The following is a 26,150-nucleotide window of genomic DNA, read 5'->3' as shown; positions in this document are numbered from 1 at the left end:
AACTGGGTGACTCTTGGGGTCTCGAAGCCACAGATAAGCTCCTGGGACTCTGCAGCCCCACGCCCCTGCCCAGCTTTCCACGGCCTGGGACTCTGTGAGACTGTAAAATGGGTTCAGAGGACACAGGGGCCTCTTTTGCCTGTTGCTACCTTGAATTTTTTTGTCCAATTCAGGCCAACCCTCTCAACCTAGAGTTGAGGCAAGTGTAGAAAAAGAAGCAGAAATGGAGTGATCAGATCAGGGTTACAGGTCAGCCCTAGAAGCTTCCAAGGTTCTCTGGCTTGCACTGGAGTTCCATGCCTTATCCCCTGGGTCCTCTAGAAACGGGGGTCCCGAACCCCTGGGCCACAGACTGGTACCGGCCCGTGGCCTGTTAGGAACCAGGCCACACAGCAGGAGGTGAGTGATAGACAAGCTGGCATTACAGCCTGAGCCCCGCCTCCTGTCAGATCAGCAGCAGCATCAGATTCTCATAGGAGCACAGACCCTATTGAGAACTGCACATGCGAGGGATCCAGGTTGCACACCAGCTCCTTATGAGAATCCAGTGATGATCTGTCACTGACTTCCATCACCCCCAGATGGGACCATCTAGTTGCAGGAAGACACGCTCAGGGCTCCCACTCATTCTAGATTATGCTGAGTTGTATAATTATTTCATTATATATTACAATGTAATAATAATGGAAATAAAGTGCACAATAAATGTAATGTGCTTGAATCATCTCGAAACCATCCCACCCTCCAGCCCCAGCCCCTGGCCTGTGGAAAAATTGTCTTCCTCGAAACCGGCCCCTGTGCTAAAAGGGTTGGGCGCAGCTGCTCTAGAATACCTCAGTCCCCATGGATGCCTGGGCACGTAGACTCAGGAAAACATCTCTGAATGACTGGGGATGGGAATCGGGAAGAGAATTCTGGGTTTACTCAGTTAGTGACAAACCTACATGATGGTTCTGGGAACCTTGGGTGACTTGCTGTCACATGGAGGGTGGTCCAAGACCCCCTCTCAAAGTAGGTTTCTAAAGCCTAGGAATGCTGTGAATCAAGTCAAGTGCTGTCTTGGTCCACTGACTTGAGACACCTTCCTTACCAATCCCTACCCTCAACTGTTCCTATGGCCTATTTCCAATCATATTCCTAATATAACAAATGAATCCCTCTTACGGTGCTAATGACTGAAAGTCAGATGACTAATAATGGGATATTTCAACACTGAAAAGGCCATGGGGATGTATTGGGGCACAGTCGGCATCTCAGGCACTTGGATCATGCTAGTTATACCAAGTTACACAGTCATATTCTCCTCTAAGCCTGGAGTTGGCAAACCTTTCCTGTAAAGGACTAGATAGTAAGTATTTGGGGCTCTGTGACTTATGGGATGTTACAAATACTCAAGTCAGCCATTGCAGTACCAAAACAACCACAGGCAATATATAAACAAATGGGTATTGCTGTGCCCCAATGAAATTTTACTAATGAACACTGACATTTGAATTTCATATTATTTTTACATGTCATAAAATGTTGCCCTTCTATTGATTCTTTTCTCAACAATTTGAAAACGTAAACATTGTTCTTAATCCACGGGCTATACAGAAACAAGTCGTGGCCTGGTTTTGGCTCATGGGCTGCAATTTGCCAGCCCCTTAACCCCGGAGCAGCCCTTGCTCTAAGCCGTGGGAATGGCTTATCCGGTGAAATGAACAGGCATGGAGGGATCATGTGTTTCTGCTACTGTCCTAATTATTGTTCCCATTGCCGGGACTTAGATAATGGTAGCAGGTAATTAACACACAACTTACTCTTGTTTTCTCTACTGATGGTCTAGACAGAAAAGCATTTTAATGTTTACAAATGGTCATTGCAATGGCTTCAAGAACACGCAACCCTGGCAAAAAGGACTGTCATGCTATGCTGGTGAGGTGACATGCCTGGGCTCAGTTGCAGGAGGGTGAGGCACGGATAGATGGGGGCCTTCAGACCTCGGTGCATTTCATCTTCGCTGCCGACCTCCTGCACAAACCAGCATTTGTTTGATTTATGCCACTCTGATTCTCTGGCAACTTACTTGCCATTAACTCCAAGTGAGTCGACTATAAGCATGTTTTACATACTGGAAAATATGAATCAGTTATAGTTTTAACGTTCCAGTTTCCTAAGAGTCCTGTGGTGCCCAGTCCTATAAATCAGAGCATGGAGAGGCTGGCCTCATCACTCACCTCATCAACTCTCTTACACTCCAGTGCCACATTTAGAAAGCCATTCCCCACAGAGGTGTCATCTGCTTGGGACCAGGCTGTCTGAGAACCGCTCCCGCTAGGGATGGCCCTTGACTCTTGTGCTGCCTGGTGGTGGTTGTAAGGCGAGGCTCTGCAGGTTTGATTAGGTCTGGTACACGCTCCTCATGGCCTAGGGTAAGAACATTATACACAGCCTATTGTGATGTTTTATGAAGGTCCACAGCTGCCTTGGGACCCCACACAGTAGGCTGTGTTAGTGTACTCCTCCATCGAAGAATGCAGGTTGCAACATTCAGTTATGCTGTATGTATCGCCTCTGTGCACATGCACCTTAGGTCATACCATTCAGAAGCTTAGGGATAATAAATCAAATGTTAGTCCCTTAAAAACAATAGGCCACATTGCATCATTCCACGTGTCAGCTGAGTTGCTGCTGTAGATGTGTAACCCAGATAGTGTGAGACACAGAACTTCTTTCATATATTAGAAGCTGAAATTGCAATCCTTCCTGGAGATATTAGCCTACATTGGAGAAAGAAGGGAAGGATCCCTCATTCGTGGCTTCTTTTGGGAATATTTACTCTTCTTTCTTACTGAACCTAGAATGTAATGTTAGACTAGCCCAAAAGAAACTCAATCCATAAATATTCCTAAGTACCAAAGCTCAGTGTCCAAGATCCTGTGCTTGGGAATATTTAAGAGAGTTACTGTGTTTGCTCTTGTGGGTAGAGGATAAAACAGTAATGGGGCAGGGCAGAGGAAGAGAAGATATTTACCAGCTGCTTGCTTCACAGCCTTCAAAGTAACCCATACCTCTGGTACCTTAGCAGATAAATGAGACAGGAGCTATGATGCTCCTTGCATGGCTGTTTTTGGATGGCAAGGGTCGTAAAACCCAGTTTTTTTCCTCCAAATTTGCTTCTTTATTATTTTGTATTTTCACTATATCAAATATCCAAGCCAAAACTGCAAAGTCATCCTGGGCTCTTCAAAACATCTCTTTGGATTAGATTACTCTGGGTCTTGCTGCCTTGGTAGCTTCCTCATCCATTTGCCCCTCTCCATTCACACCGCAAGCCCCTCTTACCTTTCCTCTTGGAAGACTGCAGCTGTGGTCCAGGAGGTCTCCCAGCCTCAAATTTCCTATCCCATCCAATCAGCTGAGCTGCTGCCCTGGAGATTTTCTACAACAAAAAGCGGAAACTGTCACCTTCCTGTTTAAAACCCTTCATTCGTTCAGAAGTTTAAACCCTGTATTTTAGAATACAGAACACAATTTTAGCATCTGCCCTCTACTCACTTCCCCCACCCATACCATTCAGCCTGTCTTGGCTCTCCCGGCAGTTTCTCACATGTTGTGCGTGAGCATCACGGGGCTCCGGGGACCCTGGCTGACAGTGTTCCCCCATGACACTTGAGTGTCCTGCATTTGCTTTCCTAGCTCCTCTTCTGGATCTGTCACCGAGAGCACTCATTCACACTCCCCAGTAATCATTGATTTACTTCTCGGATTATGAAGACGGGATTGTAAGTTAAACTCTATTCTCAGATCTTAGCATGGTCCCTGACAGGCTGCATATGCTCATACATTCCTAAAGGACAGACTGACATTCTTGGTGACTGATCTCTAGTATTAATTTTCAGTTCTTTCCAAAAGTAATGTAAAATTATGGTCTTTTCTACCCCCTCCAACTCTTCGTATGGGTTGCAGACCCTTCTGCATAAAGAGGACATTGGAACATTAAGATTAAGAGCTTTTCCAGTGCAAGCCCTAACCCCAGAAAGGCTTTAATCCTAGAGAGCCTTGCAATTGTATCTTACCCTTTCTTGCGTAACATACATTGATAAGACTATGGTCTTGTCTCCTCATATTGGTCCTGTGCTTCCTCTTTTGAGATTAGTTATAGGTAACTATTCATTCAGCATTTTCTGTTTTCATCTAAGTCCTTTTTGGTGAGCTGAGGCATTGATCTGTATATTTTCCCAGGTGGTGTCTGTAACTGCTTCGCTCACTGTAATAGGAAGTGTACACGCTCTGGGAACCTGGGTCCTGAATGACATCTCATGGTCACATTTAGCAGGGGAGAAATGCACGGCCCTTCTTTCAAAATAGCTCAGCATCTGAATAAATACATACTCCCCAGACTCTATAGGATCAAATGCTGTCAGTCCTATGAGCTTTTTGCTGCTTATATATTTGTGAAAACTGATGATACCCCTGATTTCAGTAATGATAAATGAATAAATTGTTTAATGTTATATTCATTAAGAAGTAATTTACACAGAGTTTAACTTTTTCATCTTGTCCTAATGCAGAATTCCTATGAGTTTCTACTTTTATACTCCATCATATAATTTTCATGATAATGGGTTATTGAACTTTAAAGCAAGATTGTGTTTTCTCTTATGGGTATTCCTTGCTTTCATTGAATGTCATCTTAAAAAAAAGATTGTCGATTATGACCTAGTTGTGGAATAAATATGAAATCAATTGATGTTAGAAATTTATTAAAACTCAAATCTCCCTAAAGGTAGAGGTGGCACAGGGTATGTAAGCGAAGAAAATATCTTTGGGTATAGAAAGAAGTAGGCTCTAGCTTTGTTCCTATGTAAAACCATTTTTGGTGAGAGATGGCAAAATTCCTTGGTAATGACATTATGAGTTGACCAAGAGTTTCAGAAATATCAGTTAATCATCATCTCAACTCCAAAATGAAATAAATGGCTGTTAGTAGATTTTCTCCTTTTCTGAATTCATGTCCAACTGTTTCCACCCATTTTCGTTTATACCCCTTCCTCTAGTGGTTGGCCTGGAGAATATGTAGCTCTTCCAACTTGGTTTTGTGAAGGGAACCAGTGCCCAACTGCTCAGACAGTGAGCTACTGTGCGGAGCTCAGTAGTCACCTTTAGCTTTTAAGATCTCTCTTGCCATATTTTTAAGGAAACTTTAGGTTGTCTACTTAATGAGTGCCTGCTTTGTTCTAAATACTGAGTTGTAAACTATGTCTGTATGTGTAAGTTAATGTGAAAAAGTAAACAAATATCTGGAGAATGTGATCATTATAGACCATTATGTAACTCACTGAGCAAAAATAGTAGCAATATCATTTCAGTAAGAGATTTTTTTTTAAATCACTTGTCTGTAGACATTTGCCTCAAGTTTTCAGTTTCCTTAGCCTGTATAAATACACCTTTAGAGAATGCTGTATTATGAGGGAGTTTATTGTATAATTTTTCTCGTATGTTAAAGACTAGGGCTTTCCATTTGGCTTTAGTCTCTAGTTTGGGCAGCAGGAGATAGATAACTTGTTTAGTATACTTGTGTTAACTTTCTGTTCCCGAAGAAATTTATGTACCATACATTTATTCATCATGATAGAACCCCTTTAAAAAGCAGCCCTGTTGTCAACAATGGAACCCATGCCCTTGGAATTCCTTGAGTCTACCTATCTGACACCTTTTATAATTGTTAAGTTCAGATTGTTAGATAAGGAATGTTCCCAAAGTGGATCTTTTTCAGCTGTCTTTTTATTTTCTTTGTGATTATATGTGAAGGTAGGTGACATATTTTCTTTTTTACAGATTTTTACATGAGTTAGCCCAGATTCCTAATTTTGCTGAGCGTGCCCAGTGCATAATCTTCAGATCTGTCTTTTCTGAGGGTATCACCTCCTTGCACCGAAAGGTAGAGATCATCACGCGAGCTTCTAAGGTATGTTTACTGTCTAATTTAAAAGATAGCCTTGTTCTGAAGAGCAAAGGAGAAAGTGGGAGAGACCACTTTAGTGCCATTATAGAAACCTTTTTGGACTCAAATGTTTTTCTAAGTGTAAATTTGATGATTATCTTGCCCAAGTGTGTGTATGTGTGTGTGTGCACGCGCGTGTGTATGAGAGAGAGGGAGAGAAAAGGAGATGCAGATGGATGAAGAGGGAGAAGAAGGGGAAAAAATGACGCTTTTACAGATTGCTTCTAAAAAACTCTGAATATCTTCCAAAGTACATACTGGCCACTAAAAAACAATCTAAATAGCATGGTCTGTTTCGTATTTTACAATTTGGATTGCAGAAGAGATTTTGCTTTAGATCCATGCATTTGATCATCTGAAATGTGTCAACCTAATAAGAGGATTCTAGACACTTGATAAGTGAAATAAATGACTGACAATGAGTCATTGGCAAATAAGTATTTGCTGGCTTTACTACACTAGTGTTCATTATGAGGTTAACTTCTAGCACCTGGCTTTTTCTCACAGTTGACCCATGCTCTTAAGGACACGTTATTCCTCTCCACAAACACTGTAGTACTTTGTTCCTTATTTGGAGGCATGATTTTTTTTTTCCACTAAGATATGAGATATTTCAGTAGAGAATAAATATTACCAAACTATAATTATACACTCACTAATAATACCTGACAGGCAGGAGCAGAAAAAGAAGTCTGCCTGGAGCTGCCTTTTTCTTTCTTTCTTTCTTTCTTTCTTTTTTTGAGACAGAGTCTCACTCTTCTTGCCCAGGCTGGAGTGCAGTGACGTGATCTGGGCTCATTGCAACCTCTGCCTCCGGGGCTCAAGCGATTCTCTTGCCTCAGCCTCCCAAGTAGCTGGGATTACAGGCGCCTGCCATCAAGCCCAGCTAGTTTTTGTATTTTTAGTAGAGACAAGGTTTTACCAAGTTGGCCAGGCTGGTCTTGAACTGCAGACCTCAGGCAATCCACCCACCTCAGCCTCCCAAAGTGCTGGGATTACAGGCGTGAGCCACTGTGCCCAGCCATCACTTTTTTTACCCTGAAATAAAGGGGGATAAAATGTGAATTAAGACTATAAAGAAAAGAAGTTTCAATTGGAAAATTGTAATTGAAGTAAAAAATAAATAAAAGGACAAACAAATGAGACAGGGAGCCAAAGAAAATCCTAAGCAGGTTGAAATTGTAAAAGTTAAATAGACATAGAACAAGCACTTAATAAATGTGAGTTTAATAAATTTATTAAAGATGGCCTACTGCCTTAAATGCATTATTGCAGTTTACCTCTGAAAATTATATCCAGGGATAAAGAAGAACATACTTTTTCTATATCTGCTCTGCATTTAACTGTATTGGTTATATAGATAAATAGTCCTGAAATACATCCTCAAAAGGTAAACCCCTTTCTACCTAGAAGTCCTCAAAGGTTAAGCCTTACTATATATACCAACTCCTTTTTTACAACTTCTACTTTAAAATAAGTATTAAAAATTAAACTAGCTGAAATGAAAATATAAAACCAATAGTTAATCCTCATGTGTTAAAACATGTACTGTTTATAATTAATTTGTTGAGTGGGTAGAAAAAATGGCTGTTAATGTGTTTGTAAAGACACTTTACGGCTTAGTAAAGTGTGTTTTTCATTTCACCAACTGTTAATTCTGTTGGTACCAAGCCTCCCGACAGCCTACTGAGCACTTGGTAAATATTTGTTACTGAATGAACATGGGTACATTTGGCGTTCAGCTTCGTAATAATTGGTGTTTGCCATCACAGGGCTTGCTGCACATGAAGAGTGTGAAGGATATTTTAGCTCTGATTCTGGCTTTTGGAAATTATATGAACGGAGGAAATAGGACTCGGGGACAAGCCGATGGATATAGCTTAGAAATTCTGCCCAAACTCAAGGACGTCAAAAGTCGGGTATCTATTTTTCGTAATAAGTTTCCATGATCTGCCGTTATTTTCTTTCTTTACCTTTAATTTTAAAAAACGTATTCCAGATTGTTCCGTTTATCTCTCTCCTCCCCTTAACATCAATCATTTATATTAGAGCGTGCGTTTTTTTTTTGTTTGTTTCTTTTCACTTTTGAATGAAGAGGTTTTTTTTCACATTAGACCTTATTTTCAGTGACCCAATTCCCATCTTCGTGTGCTCTGACATACACAACTAGGTATTGAGCTGCTACTCAGTGAGAGAACAAAACAGATAGCATACAGCACCAGGATCCTGCAAAGGCTAGAGGCTCTTTGGGTTTAGTGTTGGCTACTAGTAGTATACTCATTCCTGAATGGCAGAGCCATGTTGAATCACCAATTTTTTGCCACAACAATTGGGCTGGGGTCTACTGTCGAGCTCTCTGAGCCTGGTTATCCCTTGGCTCCACACCCCTGCGGAGCTACCTCTTTAGAAACAACCAGCCCATATCTAGGCGTCCCATGGGGAGCGGGGGTGCAGGGAGGGGAAACACACAGGCAAATTAGAATTAAACCTCAGTGAACAGGACACAAAGGCTGCCTTGTGGGAGGGCCTGCTCCCCCCGCAGCATCCCGGGGTCATACAGTGGCGTGGCGCTCCACTTAAGCTGGCCTGGATGGTTTTTCACACCATTAAGAACACACATTTTTTGGAAGATGGGAAGGGAGGGGTGCTTTTCTGTTCTAGGCCCTGGTTCCCTTCAGCACTCCCTGCCCCCGCCTGTCTTGGCTTTATGCCAGAAAATACAAGGAGACAATGTTTTTTGTTTGTTTTAGCCATTATTTCAGAAGTTTGAGGGATCCTCTGTTTGTTTGTTCCCCAAACAGGGTAGTGTCATTTCTTTATGTAGCCGGCATAATAAATGGATGGGATAAAGCAGAGGAAGGGAAACCTGCCAGCATCGAAGAGAAAGCCAGTTTTCACAAATCAGAAGTTTCTCAACCTGAGATTTTCATCTCTCAACCATGTCACATGACAGTTTCATGGGAATGATTTTCATGTATATTTCTCTTTTAAACCTAGGATAACGGGATTAATCTGGTGGACTACGTTGTTAAGTATTACCTGCGTTACTATGATCAGGTAAGAAATGGCATTACGTGGAAAACTTTCAACTCTTACCCATAGTTGACATTCATATGTTGGATGATGGATAGATGGATGGATGAATTGCAAGCCCAACATAGAATATGAGAACTCTCCAGCTTGTTTTACAGATGAGCACACTGAAACCAAGAGAGTTTAGTTGACTTATGGAGAGAAGCGTTATTCAGTGGTGTAAATCTACGGAGTCTCAATCGACTGTGTAACACAGCTTCAGAGAGACCCCTAGTTGTCCCAGTGCTTTATGGCCAGATTGTGAGGTTCTCTGTGGAATCTAGATCCACTCAGTAATTGGTTATAGTTGAAACTGTGTTTGGATGATACAGAGCAAAATAGGAAAGTTAAGACTCAGTAATATCCAATGTTTTATCAGTAACGAATCTATGAACAGGCTGAAGATGTAGAATTTGAAAAATCCTTCTTTTCTGCTTAGAGGCCTTTTGCAATTAGAAACAAACGTTTCTGTGTGAGTCCATCTGAGCAGAATTTTCTATTTTATTCCTTTTTGTTAAATGGAGAACAAGAAGTTGTAATTTTGAGAAGAAAGAGGTGCTGTTGTAAGACGTTAAGAAATACAGCAATCGGCCGGGCGCAGTGGCTCACGTCTGTAATCCCAGCACTTTGGGAGGCCGAGGCGGGTGGATCACGAGGTCAGGAGTTCGAGACCATCCTGGCTAACATGGTGAAACCCCGTCTCTACTAAAATTACAAAAAATTAGCCGGGCGTGGTAGCGTGCGCCTGTAGTCCCAGCTACTTGGGAAGCTGAGGCAGGAGAATGGCGTGAACCCGGGAGGCGGAGCGGAGCTTGCAGTGAGCCGAGATTGTGCCACTGCACTCCAGCCTGGGCGACAGAGCGAGACGCCGTCTCAAAAAAAAAAAAAAAAAAAAAAAAAAAGAAATACAGCAATCAATATGAATGGTAAAAGTCTCAAAGTAAATGCTGTCAGGACTCCTGCCTAACCATCCATGTAAGCAGAATTGTTCCTAGGCATCGAGGGAAGAGTAGTAAAGATCCCAGGGCCTTTCAATAGGCCTACAGTTTCATCCAGAAGACAAGTGAGGCCCTGATGAACTCCATAATACTGTCTTCTACCCTCCTGGTGGGGCACTATACCTATAGCCAGGCTCATCGTTTTCACCTCCCCAAACTTTTCCCTGATTTCTGTTGAGAATATCGTAGTTTTTGATAGTTTTTGGTCATTCAGGCATGAAACCTTGTCCTCCTCTGGCTCCTCTCTGTCCTTCCACTGAGTTTGTTTCTGATGTCCTTCCTTGTTTTGTTTTGTTTTGTTTTCCTGCAGACCTCAGCTTACCCAGGTTTTAAGATCACTCACCTGGAGAATTTCGGTTGCTTTCCAGCTCAGCTCTATCTCTAGGTTCTACCACTCTAGGCCATCCCACACCCTCTTTACACAGCTCTGATCATACTGTTTTTCTACTCAAAACAGAAGTGGCTCCCCATTTTCAAGTGAATTAAGACTCTACCAATTTAATTCCAATCTTTTACAACCTTGCTTTTATTACTTTCCCTCTACACGTATTCTGTGATCCAACTCAAGACCTGATGTTTTCCACACACACCCTGTGCTTTCTTAACTAATGTGTTTTTTACTTCTGATGTTCTCCCTAACTGAAAGTATCTTTGTCTCTAGCCTTTTTATAAAACTTCCCTTTTTTCTCATTACTCCTCTCTGGAAATAATAAATTTAAAGATCTTTTGGGAAAAATTTCCCAGTAGCATTACCAATATATGTGTTACAGACTTAACCAGAAAAGTACAGACCTTTGTGAATAAATTTATGTAATTTTACTGAAAGTCATAAAATTTAAAAACATAGAGTGAAGAAAAGAAGAACCTAATTTTTAAAAATTGGGTAATGGGCTTGAACAGACATTTCTCCAAATAAGACAACAAATAGCCAACAGGTGCCAACATCACTAATCGTTCAGGGACATGCAAATCAAAACCACAGTGAGATATCCCATTATGCCTTTTACGATGGCTGTTAATCAAAACCAAAACCAAAACCCAAACCCTACCACACGGAAAATAGCAAATGTTGACAAGGATGTAGAAAAAGTGGAACCAGTCAGTACCATTGGTGGGAATATAAAATGGTGGAGCTGCTATGGAAAACAGTAGGGAATTTCCTCAAAAAATTAAAAATAGAACTACCATATGATCAGACAATCTCATTTCTGGGTATTTGTCCAAAATAATTGAAACTAGGATCTCAAAGAGACATTTGCCCTCTCATATTCATTGAAACCTTGTTCACAATAGCTAAGATTTGGAAACAATCTAAATGTCTGTCAGTAGATGAATAGGTAAAGAAAATGCGTATATGTACTAGGGGATATTATTCAACCATAAAGAAGAAGTAACTTCTGTCATATGCTGCAATATGGGTCAGCCTTGAAGACATTATGCGAAGTGAATATAATCCGGTCACAGAAGGGCACATACTGCCTGATCCCACTTACATGAGTGTCTATAGTAGTCAAACCAAAAGGAACAGAAAGTAGAATGAATGATGGGGGAGTGGGGAAATGGAGAATTGAAGATATGAAGTTTCAGTCATGTAAGATGAAAAAGTTCTAGAGATTTGTACAACAATGTGCCTTATGGCTAACAATACTGTACACTTAAAAATTTAAGAGAATAGATACCATGTTATATGGGGGTTTTTTGTTTTATTTTTTACAATAAGCAGTGGCACTATGTCCTCTGTTGGAAGTACCAGTCAAAATTCTAATCAACCTTAGGAGTTGACAAAATAATTTTAAATATTATATATAAAAATAATTCGGCAAAAATTTGACCAGGATTTAAAAATGAAGACAGAATCATTCATTTACATATTCTAATATATTATAGAGCTATAATAATTAAAAGTGTAGAAGGGTAGAATAACATCAAAAATCTTGAAGAACATGAAAAAGAAGTCTCAGAAACGGATCTAAATAAATATGTGATAACAGAGAAATTTCACGTAATTGGGAAGAAGAAGAAATTCAGTTATCTCCTAGACCTCAGACCAGAGACCAGAGCAAAGTTTTAAAGAACAAAAGAGTTAAGTGGAGAAATAAACGAAAAATAAAATCAGTAAGACATGACAAAAGTGTAGGTAAATACTGATTTTGAAGTAGCAAACTCCTTTCAAAGTGTTCAGTCTAAGGCAGAAACCATAAAAGGTGAGAATAACTTTCAATGCATAAAACTAAAAAACTTTAATTCCTAATTACAATTTAAAAATACTTTACTATCTCAAAAATGACTTAAAACCAAAATCAAAATAACATACTGGGAAAATGTTTACAACATAATAGACAATGAACTCTTGAGAATTAACAAGAAAAAAAACTTTCTTCCTTATTTTAAAAGAATGGCAAAATATATCACAGGCAATTTACAAAATACATATAGAAGACATAAATTGCCAACTGGATATATAGAATTAGCACTGTAAATTGATCAAACCTTTCTCAGGACTGTCATATATGGTAAATCAGGTTATTCTGTGTTTAAGATCTCTAAGTCAAATGGGACTCATATCTAGCCTGCCATTGATTCACCAAATTATATCCTATAAAGGGCACACTTAAAACAAATTCACATAAAGATGCCATGTGCTTGTTGAGCTGTTTGCCCAGAAAGCTGTTCCCATCTACAGGGAACACATTTTCCTAATTTATACATACATGCTTTATGGGCAGGCAAGGTTGTGGGGGGGTTTTGTTTGTTTGTTTTTCTCTTTTTGATTTCCTTTTTCCCCCATTTTTTCATTTTTTCCTTTTCTTTTTTCTTCATGTCAGACAGGTAATGTGTCCATATCATAACAAGGTTCGATGGTGGCGCATCTCACACATGCATACGAACACCCAGTCTATCACACTCATGAACTACAAAAGGATCCAAAGCAAGGTTTTCCACCTTTCTGTATCAAAAGTCCTAGAAATATGTGTAACTTTTAAAGAAATTTCTACCCTAAGAAAACAACTAAGGATTTAATGACTATTTACTTATAATAGCTTATAATAGCAAAATATTGGAAAAAGTTTAGTAGGTGTACAATGATAGAGACCAAGGTCAAATAAATTGTTCTAGAGTCACACACTGGAATAATATACTCCCGTGGAGAGTGTATAGGAGAGAATGTAGTGGTATTAGAAAATATTTTTGATCTGTTTTTAATTTACAAGCATGTGTTTCAAAATAACATCCAGTATAGTACCCAATATGTAATAGATAAATATAAATACACACAATCACACAGAAAAACCTGAAAAAAAATACATTAAAATGTTTCTTTCTGGATGTTAGGATTGTAAGGGGTTTTCTTTACTGTCTTCTGTCTTTCCATTACTAAACATAATGAACATGTATCCCTTTTGTAAAAGGGGAAAAAAGATGCAGTGAAAAATAACTTAGTCTGATCTTACATGACCTTTCTATGAGGTCGTTGCTAACATCCTGATCTTTGAAGGAAGGCTTTGAAGCCCTCAGCTTTGAAGCCTGGAATTACTTTATTTGAATCTCTCTCAAGATGCCTCTTATTCTGCCTTGTATGTGTTTATGAGGAATTACCTATTATCTTGACATTGGTTCTTGAGGTTCAGAATTCATTGTTGTCTCTCGCTCTGTCTCTCTTTTTTTTTTTTTTTTTTTTTTTGTTTGAGATGGAGTCGTGCTCTGTTGCCCAGGCTGCAGTGCAGTGATGCAGTCGGCTCGCTGCAACCTCCGCCACTCAGGTTCAAGCAATTCTTGTGCCTCAGCCTCCCGAGTAGCTGGGACTACAGGCGTGCACCACCACGCCCAGCTAGTTTTTTTGTATTTTTAATAGAAACGGAGTTTCACTATGTTGGCCAGGCTGGTCTCGAACTCCTGACCTCAAGTGATCCACCCACCTTGGCCTCCCAAAGTGCTGAGATTACAGGCGCGAGCCACCATGCCTGGCCGTTGTCTCTTTTTTATTGTTTGTAATACAGGTGTCTGATAAAACTTGCTGAACTGGATGTAATGTTAATATTCACAAATGTGGAATTCAAGTGGCATCTGTAGAGAACTAGGTATGAGGAGATGAGAGCTGTTTTCTGGTGGAGTGAGGAAAGTGTGTTTAGCTTCAGGAAATTAAGCTGCAGCAGGCACATAAGCACGTACCCTAGGTTTTGACAGCAGGTACTAGTGTGGCAGAAGAGTTATCCTGAAGAATCTTTGAGGGTGACATTTCTAACCCTAGGTTGGCATGGTAGTGCCTACCTCAGCCAAGTCAGATGCATCGTGTGGGAAGGCTGAAATTTGCCTGTGGAATATAGTTGTGGTTGAAAAGAGCTGAACCCAATGGAATCAACTTCACAGAGGGAAAATCTTACAATGAGAACAGTTTCAAACATGGGATGGCCCAGTCTAGAAAAAATAAGCCCACATTAGTGTGGTGCTTTTCTGGCTTTTACTGTGCAAAATGCATTTCACTCAACAAAAGTGTAGAATTATGTGATTTATGAAACTAGCCCTTTCCTCTAGGAGCCTAAGTGATGATTTCTGTGGTTAGTGGTGATGAGCAATTAGCTAGAGAAAGGTGACTCCTGCTCCCCGCTTCCTTCTTCTCATGCCTGGTTTTTGGTCCAAGTCTTGGTCTGTGAAATTTAGAGAAACCCATGTAGAGTCATGCCGTTTGAACTCTAATTAAGCAGCGTTCATAAGAGCTGCTACCAGCCTGATACGTTCAGCAACATACGTTCCTCTTTTTCTAGCGTGCATGCACACACACACACACACACACACACACACAATCAAAACCAAGACTGAATCTGATAAAGTTTTGAAAAATAGAAGGAAATACTATGTCTGAGTTCTTCTAGTGTAGATTAGCATGGAGCTTCGTAGTGAGGATCTTAGATGTTGTTCCATCTTGGCACTCAGACGAGAGTACTGCTTCTGTTTTAAAGTAGTAAAATAAGTATATGAAGATGGGAGGAAAAAAGTATATTGTGTCTAATAAAATGAAGAAAACTACCATTTCCTAGCATCCCTAATGAAGCTAGTGACCTTAAGGAGGAAGGGTCAAGAGGATTCCTGAAACCACAAGAAAACATAGTGATAAATTAGATGTCTCCTGCTAAAGGTACATACATCTCAGAACCATGTTTTATAGGCCCTCTGTAGTAGTGCCCATCAACCAAAAATAAAGCTTGTTGATATGCCAGATGTTGTTTACTATACCAAGAACAAGACACAGTTTCTGCCTCTGAGGTGTTTAGAGTCTAGTGGGGAAGATGTACAAGATAACATGGCAATTTAAAAATTAATGGTGATACATAAACTAGAATACCTAGAAAAGATGGATAAATTCCTGGAAAAATACAATCCTCCTATCTTAAGTCAGGAAGAATTAGATACCGTGAAGAGACCAATAACAAGCAGCAAGAATGAAATGATAATTTAAAAATTACCAACAAAAAAAGGTCCAGGACCAGGTGGATTCACAGCAGAATTCTACCAGACATTCAAAGAAGAATTGGTACCAATCCTTTTGACCCTATTCCACAAGATAGAGAAAGAGGGAACGCTCCCTAATTCATTTTATGAAGCCAGTGTCACCCTGATACCAAAATCAGGAAAGGACATAACCAAAAACGAAAACTACAGACTGATACCCTTGTTGAACATAGATGGTAAAATCCTTAACAAAATGCTAGCTAACCGAATCCAACAATATATCAAAAAGATAATCCACCATGATCAAGTGGGTTTCATACCAGGGATGCAGGGATGGTTTAACATATGCAATTTAATAAATGTGACACACCACATAAACAGAATTAAGAACAAAAATCACATGATCATATCAATAGATGCAGAAAAAGCATTCAACAAAATCCAGCATCACTTTATGATTAAAACTCTCAGCAAAATCTGCATACAGGGGACGTATCTTAATGTAATAAAAGCCATCTATGACAAGCCCCCTGCCAACATAGTATTGAATGGGGAAAAGTTGAAAGCATTCCCTCTGAGAACTGTAACAAGACAAGGATGCCCACTCACATCACTCCTCTTCAACATAGTACTGGAAGCCCTAACCAGAGCAATTAAACAAGAGAAAGAAATAAAGGGTATCCAGATCAGTAAAGAGGAGGTCAAACTATCACTGTTGGCTGACGATATGATTGTTTACCTTGAAAACCCTAAAGACTCCTCCAGAAAGCTCCTAGAACTGATAAAAGAATTCAGCAAAGTTTCCGGATACAAGATTAATGTACACAAATCAGTAGCTCTTCTATACACCAACAGTGACCAAGCAGAGAATCAAATCAAGAATTCAACCCCTTTTACAATAACTGCAAATATATACACACACACACACACACACACACACACACACACACACACAGAGAGACACTTAGTAATATACCTAAGGAGTCAAAAGACCTCCACAAGGAAAACTATAAAATATTGCTGAAAGAAATCATAGACAACAGTAACAAATGGAAATATATCCCATGCTCATTGATGGGTAGAATCAATATTGTGAAAATGACCATACTGCCAAAAGCAATCTACAAATTTAGTGCAATCCTCATCAAAACACCACCATCATTCTTAACAGAATTAGAAAAAACAACTCTAGGCCGGGCACAGTGGCTCACGCCTGTAATCCCAGCACTTTGGGAGGCCGAAGCGGGCGGATCTCGAGGTCAGGAGATCGAGACCATCATGGCTAACATGGTGAAACCCTGTCTCCACTAAAAATTAAAAAAAAAAAAAAAAAAAAAAAAAATTAGCTGGGTGTGGTGGCGGGCACCTGTGGTCCCAGCTACTCGGGAGGCTGAGGCAGGAGAATAGTGTGAACCCGGGGGGCGGAGCTTGCAATGAGCCGAGATCGTGCCACTGCACTCCAGCCTGGGCGACAGAGCAAGACTCCATCTCAAAAAAAAGAAAAAACAATTCTAAAATTCATATGGAACCAAAAAAGAGCCCACATAGCCAGAGCAAGGCTAAGCAAAAAGAAGAAATTTGGAGGCATCACACTACCTGATGTCAAGCCATACTATAAGGCCATAGTCACCAAAACAGTGTAGTACTGGTATAAAAATAGGCACATAGAATAGAATAGGGATGGAATTCTATGTGGAACAGAATAGAGAAACCAGAAATAAACCCAAATACTTACAGCCAACTGATCTTCGACAAAGCGAACAAAAACATAAAGTGGGAGAAGGACACCCTTTTCAACAAATGTTGCTGGGATAATTGGCTAGCCATGTGTAGGAGAACGAAACCGGATCCTCATCTCTCACCTCATACAAAAATCAACTCAAGATGGATTAAGGACTTAAATCTAAGACTTGAAACTAAAAATTCTAGAAGATAACAGTGGAAAAACCCTTCTTGATGTTGGCTTAGGCAAAGGTTTCATGACCAAGAACCCAAAAGCAAATGCAATAAAAACAAAGATAAGTAGTTGGGACTTAAACTGAAGAGCTTTTGCCCCTCAAAAGGAACAGTCAGCAAAAGAAACAGACAACCCACAGAGTGGAAGAAAATCTTCACAATGTATACGTCTGACAAAGGACTAATATCCAGAATCTACAATGAACTCAAATCAGTAAGAAAAAAACAATCTGATCAATAAGTGGGCTAAGTACATGAATAGACAATTCTCAAAAGAAGATATACAAATGACCAGCAAACATATGAAGAAATGCTCAACATCACTAATGATCAGGGAAATGCAAATCAAAACCACAATGTGATACCACCTTATTCCTGCAAGAATGGCCATAATCAAAAAACAGATGTTGACATGGATGCAGTGATCAGGGAACACTTCTACACTGCTGGTGGGAATGTAAACTTGTACAGTCAGTATGGAAAACAGTGTGGAGACTCCTTAAAGAACTGAAAGTAGAACTACCATTTGATCCAGCAATCCCACTACTGGGTATCTACCCGGAGGAAAATAGGTCATTACATGAAAAAGATACTTGGACACGCACGTTTATAGCAGTGCAGTTCACAATTGCAAATCATGGAACCAATCCAAATGTCCATCAATCAAAGTGGGAAAGAAGCTGTGATATATATATACAATGGAATACTACTCAGCCATAAAAAGGAATGAATTAACAACATTTTCGGCGACCCGGATGAGATTGGAGAATATTATTCTAAGTGAAGTAACTCAGGAAGGGAAAAGCAAACATCGTATGTTCTCACTGATATGTGGGAGCTAAGCTCTGAGGATGCAAAGGCATAGGAATGGTACAGTGGACTGTGGGAACTTGGGGATAAGAGTGGGAGGGGGATGAGGGATAAAATTCTACAAAGAGGGTGCAGTGTATATTGCTTGGGTGATGGGTGAACTAAAATCTCACAAATCACCACTAAAGAACTTACTCATGCAACCAAATACCCCCTGTACCCCAATAACTTATGGTAAAAAAATTAATGGTGATAAATGCTGTGATAATATAAGCGTCATAAGCCTGTGGGGAACAGGGGAGAAACACCCACGTGCTGGGGGTTAGGGGAAATCTTTAAGGAAGGACGTTTGTTTTAAGACTTACAAGATGAGTATGAACAAGGAAGTGTAAGGAGGCACTAGGGAAGGGTCAGAAAGGGACCGTTTTATAGACAAAGGCCTAGAAGCCAGAGATCGTGGTCTATTTCATGAAGGTCTAGAGGGAGTTGGAGATAGGGAGAAGGTAGAAATGAGGCCAGAGATGTAGACAGAGGCCAGATCATAAAGTGCCTTGTAAAGCAGTTTTAGAGTTTGGAATTAGTCCTAATGGCAGTAGGGAAGATGGAATGTGAAGGAAAACTGGCAAAGTAGCCTGTGCGGAGAGAGACATAATTGAAGACTGCCTAAGACATGCAAGATACAAAACGTACGTTAAACAACTCAGGGAGAAAGCTAGCTAGTCTGGAAAAGATATTTGAGGTTCAGCTTATGTTTCATTGTGCCTGAAGCTTTTGTCCTTCAAGACGTTTCTCAGCTGAGAGTCCTCTATCAGGTATAGCAGTGGAGCTTGTTAAAACTATACCCCTCCCTGCCCTCAGTCTCCTAAGGTAAGCCCAACAACATTTGCAAAAACTTTTCAAATATATGAAGAGTTTTGGGGAAGCCAAGGCTGGAGGATCGCTTGAGCCCAGGAGTTAGAGACCAGCTTGGGCAACATGGTGAGACCCCGTGTCTACAAAAAATTAAAAATTAGCTGGATATGGTGGCACGTACCGGTGGTCCCAGCTAATAGGCTGAACTAGAAGGATCACCTGGGCCTGGGAGGTCAAGGCTGCAGTGAACCATGATTGTGTCAGTGCACTCAAGCTTGGGTGACAAAGCAAGGCCCTATCTCAAAAAAAAAACAACAAAAAACACAGTGTATATGTGTATATACACCCATATACAAAGAATTTGGTCATGCATAATACACACAGAAGAGCTTTAAGTCACAGAGGAAGGTGAGGAAAGGTGATGGGAGGGTGTTTATATCTTCCATTGCAGTGCCTTCTTATCCAGCACCTTCTGATTCACACCCATTGGCATACCCCAAAGATGACTTGTCTAATTGCTAGCATGTGTAAATCAAACGGGGACTTCAAATGTAAGTACTTTCATGTGTTCCCCTGTTCCATTTTTCATGGGAGTAGAGCGTCCAAGATCAGGACAGACCTGACAATTTTCTCTTTGATTCATGAGGCAAAATAGAACGTGGCCCGTGCCATAGCCGACCTCATTGCCGATAAGTCCAAAAAGATACTGTGAAAGACAAGAAAGCACTTCAAAGTCACAAGTCCAAATTTAGGAATAGCAGAGGAGCATTGCTGTGATTCTTATTCAGACATCTAATAAAGAAGCTTTTTTTTTTTTTATCCTCTCACTGATGCTTTGGAATTTCAACTGACAGTGACAATTGGGAAGTATAATGTACTTTTGTTTACCATATCTCTTAGGAAGCTGGAACAGAAAAGAGTGTTTTCCCCCTGCCGGAACCACAGGATTTCTTTCTGGCCTCCCAAGTCAAGTTTGAAGACCTCATAAAAGATTTGAGAAAACTGAAGAGGCAACTAGAAGGTAGTAGGAACTGTTCTGTTATTATGATGATAGCTAAGACTACTTTTTAAAAATGTTTGAAGAGGATTATTTAGGTCTGGCTCATAGAGTGGGATTGGTGCAGAGTTCAGTGACGGTACACCACAGCTTTCACGAAACTTTCTGAGTCTACACAGTGTGTAGAGGCACCGTATTTTCAAATTCTTCTCTTTCATTCGTGTCGATCATTTGTTTCTTATATCCATATCTTGTTATATCTACGTTTTCTAACATTTAGTAGTTATAACATTATTAATGATAATAGCAGTAACCATTTACTGGATGCTTCCTGTTGTGTCATATAACAATCTTAATAAGCTGGAACTACACCAGCCCCATTTTACGGATGAGAGAAATGAGGCTTAGAGAAGTTATGTTCACACAGCCAGTAAGAGACAGATTTACTGCACTCTGATCAAGTCTAATCAAGTCTATCCAATTAGAACTCACACATTTTCTAGTTTCTTGTTTCTAGAACTCACACATTAGCTAGTTTACTCTGCTGCTTTAAGTATATATATCACACACATGTTACACACATACACACATACATGTTCCTGTATGTTTGGTTTATATATGAGTCTAATAATGATGGTAAGGCCCACAGTAAACATTCCATTTTAGTTTAATTTGCATTTTTAATTATTCAAAAGAAAATGCTGAAAGCCCCTTTTTGGCTTTTTTAAAAGGTGAAAATATGTCTCACTTGGGCAGGAATTTTCCTTTGGCATTTCTAGAGTCTTGTGTTTTCACTGTGGAGACATCTCCTTGTCCAAGAATATAAATACTTGCCTTGGAGCTTGTATAACTCCAGTTGAAGAGCTCTGCGGAGGATTTAGGGAGCGTGTTAATGTGGAAATGGAGCCCAGAGTGCCAGAAGCAGAGCTTGAGGAAATGAAGGGCTTCAACCAGGAATATTTTAACACCAAGACATAAAGTAAACATTTTAAAAATGTTTATTGTGAAAGAGTACTCAGAAACCGAAGTCTGAGGCCGAGAACAGCTTGGAAATGGAAGTAAAGTGGGAAAGATGTACTCCTGGTGGCAAAGAGAGCCATTTATTTTTACGTTGGGCATAAAACTTACATGGAAAGGATAATGGTTACAAGTGAATATTTTTATCTTGTATATTATTTTTAAAGGAGCATGTGGGTTTTTTTTCTCCCATTGATGTGGTTGAATGAATTCAACCAAATGGATGCTTCCTTTAGAAATGTGATATGTGAACTTGTGGTCATTATTTTCTCTCTCCTGAAGAACTGGCAGTTGTATCCTTGTTGAAGTTGAGGAGCTTGATTACTATTGTAATAAAGCGTAGTAAGCTACCACGTAGCATTTCTGTCTGTCCCTCTCCAGTGGTAGAATTAGGGCCCAGGCTAGTCCTCGGTGTGGCAGCAAGAGTTAGCAATGGCAGAGGAGCTTCTTTGCTCCGTGGCCGTTTCTAAATGCCCATTCCCTCTTGTCTCTAGGCCCCTTGTGAAACCCTTGGCCTGACCTCTCCTGTAGTCTTTGAGCCGAAACTTGATCCCTGTTTGATCTTTTCCCTTCTCCTTCCAGGGGCTGCCTCCCTTTGACGTCCCTGTACATTTGATGATAAATAGCAAGAGGATAAGAGGAGTGAATTGGGAGGCGAGTGGAGAGGCAAGGGTTCCCCCATAGTGCCTCACTTTGGTATATCTTCTTTTGTCTAGGGAGGCTCTGAATTGTCATTCCGGAACCCTCAGTACTCAACTGACACTTTCCTCAGCCGATCTTAAGAAAATACAAGAGCTTTTGAAGCGGGTAGAGCGGCCTTAGGAAAGAAAACTGAACGTTGTCTGTTCCTTTTCTTCTTTGTATCGGGCTTCACCTAAACACATGAAGTACCACAAGGGCAAATGAGGAAGGGACTCCCCCCACCTCACACACATGGAATATTTAAACAAAAATGCCCTGCTAATCTTTAGAGATGCCAGTGTTTTCAACACATGAAAGGTACCCAGTAAATATTTAAAGAAAATACACACCGTAAGTTCTCTAATGAATTTCTTTTTCTTCTAAATACCATCTGGCAAGATGACCAGAATCGTGGCGGTCCGTTTCATCTTACGTTTCCATTCAGGTTTCACCTCCTTTTCCATAAGGCCTTGGTGTGAGCTGAGATTGAATGTTTAATTGAAGAGGACATAATTTTCACACATACAGCAAAGATTTGATGAGGCTTTGAGGTTTATTGTAGCCATTAAAGTGTCGTAGCTGCTGGCAAAATCCCAGAAAATGTCTAAAGCTAAACCAGATGTGATTAGCGAATTTCAAGAAGTATCAGGCCCTAGTTCTCCAGGCAGGCAGAGCCTTTTTTAAAAAAAAAGTATTAACACACCTTAACCTAATATGAATTAAGCTATGGGTATCGGTCATACTAGTGTCACTGATTTAAGTAGAAGTTGTCATTAAGCATCTTTCAGAGAGGCAAGAACTTTGAATAGCGTTTTTAGAGCATGGAATTGATCATAGCATCAACTATAAGTTATTGTGTGATTATTATCTATCAAGTGCTTTATCTCTATCACCTCTTTTAATTCTACAATGACTTTGTGAGGCAGATACTATTTTTGACTTCTCACAAGATAAGAAAGCTGAAGTTTGTGGTGCTCAAGTAATTTGCCAATGTTTCAGAGGTGATGATCTAGCCACGTTTTGAAATAGACATGACTCTAAGGCGTGTGTTGAGTACGTATCCTGCCTCTGACCCAGAAGTCACCGTATCTGATTGACGATCAGTTTGGCATTCAAAATGTGAAGCCTCACGAAGAAAAAAATTAGAGTTACTGAACACATATACACAAGCATGCAGACGTGTGCAGACACTCCCAAAACCACATATGTAGACTGTCAGATCAGATAGAGTCACAGGAAGGAACTTGCTTTGGGTTGGAATTGGAAGGGGGAAGAAGTCCAGGTAGATGGATTGTCAAATAGACATACAAATAGGCACATTACATAGGACTCAGATCAAGCTTTGGGTTCAGATGTGTACATTTTATTGGTTCAGTGAAAGTAACACCTTGTCAAGTAGCATAATCATAGAAAGTATTCCCTTTCTCACCTGTAAAACGGGACAGTTATAGGACCTGCATCATAGGAAATAATGTCTGCACAGTTTCTTAGTGAGGGCAGCTTCAATAAAGCTGATGAAGGGCATGTACCTTTTACTGGGAAGTGCAGCCAGTGTTGCTGAGAGGCCAGCTGCCTGTGTTTGTGGAGTATCTAATTCACCGAGCACTTGTGCTTGCTTCTCTGCATTGTAAAGAGAGAACCAAGTTCTTGGGAACATGTTCCATATTTTGTTTATTGCTATACATCCCTTAACAAGACAGTAATTTCCATGTCCCTGATACTGGGAAGTTGTAAGAAATAATTGGGAGAACACAAACAATGGCAATAGTTACTTTCATTCTCCCTCTTTGTCCTTGCTTGCTGGCTGGAACTCTCAGGGTATTCTTACCCACCCATATGTGGTAGGCAGAATAATGCCCCCCAAAGATGTCCAAACCCTAATCCCTAGAATCTGTGAATATGTTGCCTTACATGGCAAAAAGGGACTTTGCTGATGTTGACATGGGGAGATTATCCTGGACCGTCCAAGTGGGCCTAATCTAATCACATGAATCTTTAAAGTCAATCTTTAAACGCTGAAGACTTTCCCTGACTGTGATCAGAGGGAGACATAACGACATAAGAATGATCAGAGAGATGTAATGTCGCTGGCTTTGAAGATGGAGGAAGTGGGCCATGAGCCAAGGAATGTGGGAAGCCTCTGGAAATGGAAAAGGCAAGGAACAGATTCTCCCTAGATCCTCTAGAAGGGAGTACAGCCCTGTCAGCACCTTGAGTTTAGCCCGTGAGTCCTATGTCAGACTTCTAACATATAGAACTATAAGGTGATGTATTTGTGTTGTTTTAAGCCTCTTAAGTTTGTGCTAATTTATTATAGTAGCTATCAGAAACTAATACACCAAGGAGTGGATTCTTCTTTCTAATTGCACCAGTTAATACCAGAGACACACACACACACACACACACACACACACACACACACACACGCGCGCGCGCGCGCCCGCGCGCATGCGCAGCATTGCTGAAACTGTAGATGTAGGATTCCTCAAATAGTAGCACCCAAAAATATTACATGAAATGTGAACTGCAACTGTTGCTCTCTGAAAGAGTCTATGATCAAATAAACCTGGACGTGCTCTGTACGAAAATCATATCCTAGGGATTCAAAGTACATGAGCTTATTGAAGCCCCTGGGAAGTTCTGTAGTTTAAAAAAAAAAAAGTATAATGCTGTCTAAAACAGCATTTCCTAATTTAAAGCGTGAAACATTGGCTTGCTTTCTTTTCCCTTTCATTGTATACTTAGTAATATTTTACAGAACATAAGTTATGTGAAAGGTACTTTAAGAAGAAAGGATATTAATTGTACTAGCAACACAGTTGTTGGTAAAATGATCATTACTGGGTCCTGCCTGCAGGAGTCAGGATCCCTAGTAACATAGGGGAGGGCAGGGCTGACTTAGCAGAAAGAAGGCCACGTGTCATTTACCTACCACTTGATCTCATTCTTTTTGGTTTTTTTATTTTTTAGTTTTTGAGATAGGTTCTTGCTCTATTGCCCAGGCTTGAGTGTAACAGCACAATCACGGCTCACTGAAACCTCAATATTCTGAGCTCTAGCAATCCTCCTACCTCAGCCTCCTGAGTAGCTGGGACTACAGATGTATGCCACCACACCCAGCTAATTTTGTGAATTAAAGTTTTTGTAGAGACAGGGTCTCACTATGTTGCCTAGGCTAGTCTCAAATTTCCTGGGCTCAAGCGATCCTCCTGCCTTGGCCTCCCATAGTGCCAGGATTACAGGCATGAGCCACCACTGGGCCTGACCTTACCCTTAATCAGTTTTGTTTTCATGTTGATTTGGGGTTATGTGTGATGACCTTCTCTCTTCCTATTACTGCAGTTGATGAAGAGTTGACTATGAGTAGGAAGGAGGAATGCTAAGAACTGGTGTTGCTAATCTAGTAGATATTCAAGTTTGTGTTGTTGTGGGAGGGAAAAGGGTTCCTCCTACTCTTCAGCCAGCTTTTAATGCAAGTTTGCCTCATCACCATCCTCTTTGGTTCTGGCTTCTTACAGCCATGCTGGCTGTTGTTCCGTCAGGAATCAATGTATCTGTCCACTCTGACGAAAGTGTGGTCTTTGCCTGAGTCAGTCAGTACTATTGGGCCCCAAAGAGGATTTAAGAAAGTGTTTCCTGTTGATATTATCTTAGGAAGCAAGATGCTTCTTTCTTACTCTTAGGGTTGTCAAATTTATTAAATAAAATTCAAGAGGCCCAATACTTTTCTTTCAGGATTTTTTTTTTAATATAAGTGTATCTCAAATATTGCATGGTACACACTTACACTAAAGAGTTTTTTCTTATCTCAAATTCAAATTTAACTTGGTGTACTGTTTTTTATCTGGCATATCTGTAGAGAATCTAAAAGCAATTATAAAGTCAACTAGAAGTCAGTTCATTTTTTATTATCACCGTGCACTGGCAATCCTAAACAATGCCAGCAATAAAATTCTCCTCCCTGCCAGTGTAGACAGTGGACAAAGGGTCTATAAATACAGTTAAGGGTATGGCGCGTGTCCATTTCCACTATCACCGATGACAACACTTACCATTGAATTAGCACTTAATACCAGCAGGTTTGCTTACATCATTTCTGTTCCTTAAAACTCCTTCGAAGTTAAGTGTTATTACCTGCATTGTTACAGTAAGGAAGTGGAAGTTACTTTGCTACTACTGGCAAGGCTGAAATTTGAAACAGGTTTATCTGTGCCATACTTTGTTCTTTTACACTTTGCAGGCTCACCCTGAAAGCACCAACAATGTGATCCAGAATGATTAAGTTTGAAGAATAAGCCCCACTTAGTTCTGTGGCTCATCTTCTAAAGGG

At 40.3% G+C, this 26,150-nt stretch overlaps 1 protein-coding gene and 1 non-coding gene across 5 annotated transcripts in view; one reads left to right on the top strand and one right to left on the bottom strand.

Annotated features, from left to right (window-relative positions):
• FMN1 (formin 1) overlaps positions 1-26,150 on the top strand; it is a 386,235-nt gene that overhangs the window by 244,552 nt on the left and 115,533 nt on the right. For all 4 annotated transcript variants that reach the window (XM_073012011.1, XM_038009790.2, XM_038009795.2 and 1 more), the window contains 4 exons: positions 5,824-5,953; positions 7,762-7,908; positions 8,987-9,046; positions 20,026-20,146. In XM_073012011.1, coding sequence (XP_072868112.1) covers positions 5,824-5,953; positions 7,762-7,908; positions 8,987-9,046; positions 20,026-20,146 — 458 coding nt within the window. The remainder of the gene's footprint in view (positions 1-5,823; positions 5,954-7,761; positions 7,909-8,986; positions 9,047-20,025; positions 20,147-26,150) is intronic.
• LOC119628217 (small nucleolar RNA U13) lies at positions 12,879-12,983 on the bottom strand. Its single transcript, XR_005244521.1, has one exon. It is a non-coding gene; the product is annotated as a small nucleolar RNA U13 (small nucleolar RNA).

Source organism: Chlorocebus sabaeus, chromosome 26, assembly GCF_047675955.1.
Source record: "Chlorocebus sabaeus isolate Y175 chromosome 26, mChlSab1.0.hap1, whole genome shotgun sequence".
NCBI lineage: Eukaryota > Metazoa > Chordata > Mammalia > Primates > Cercopithecidae > Chlorocebus > Chlorocebus sabaeus.
Note: the sequence above shows the minus strand (reverse complement) of the source record. Positions and strands in the feature narration are given on the sequence as shown.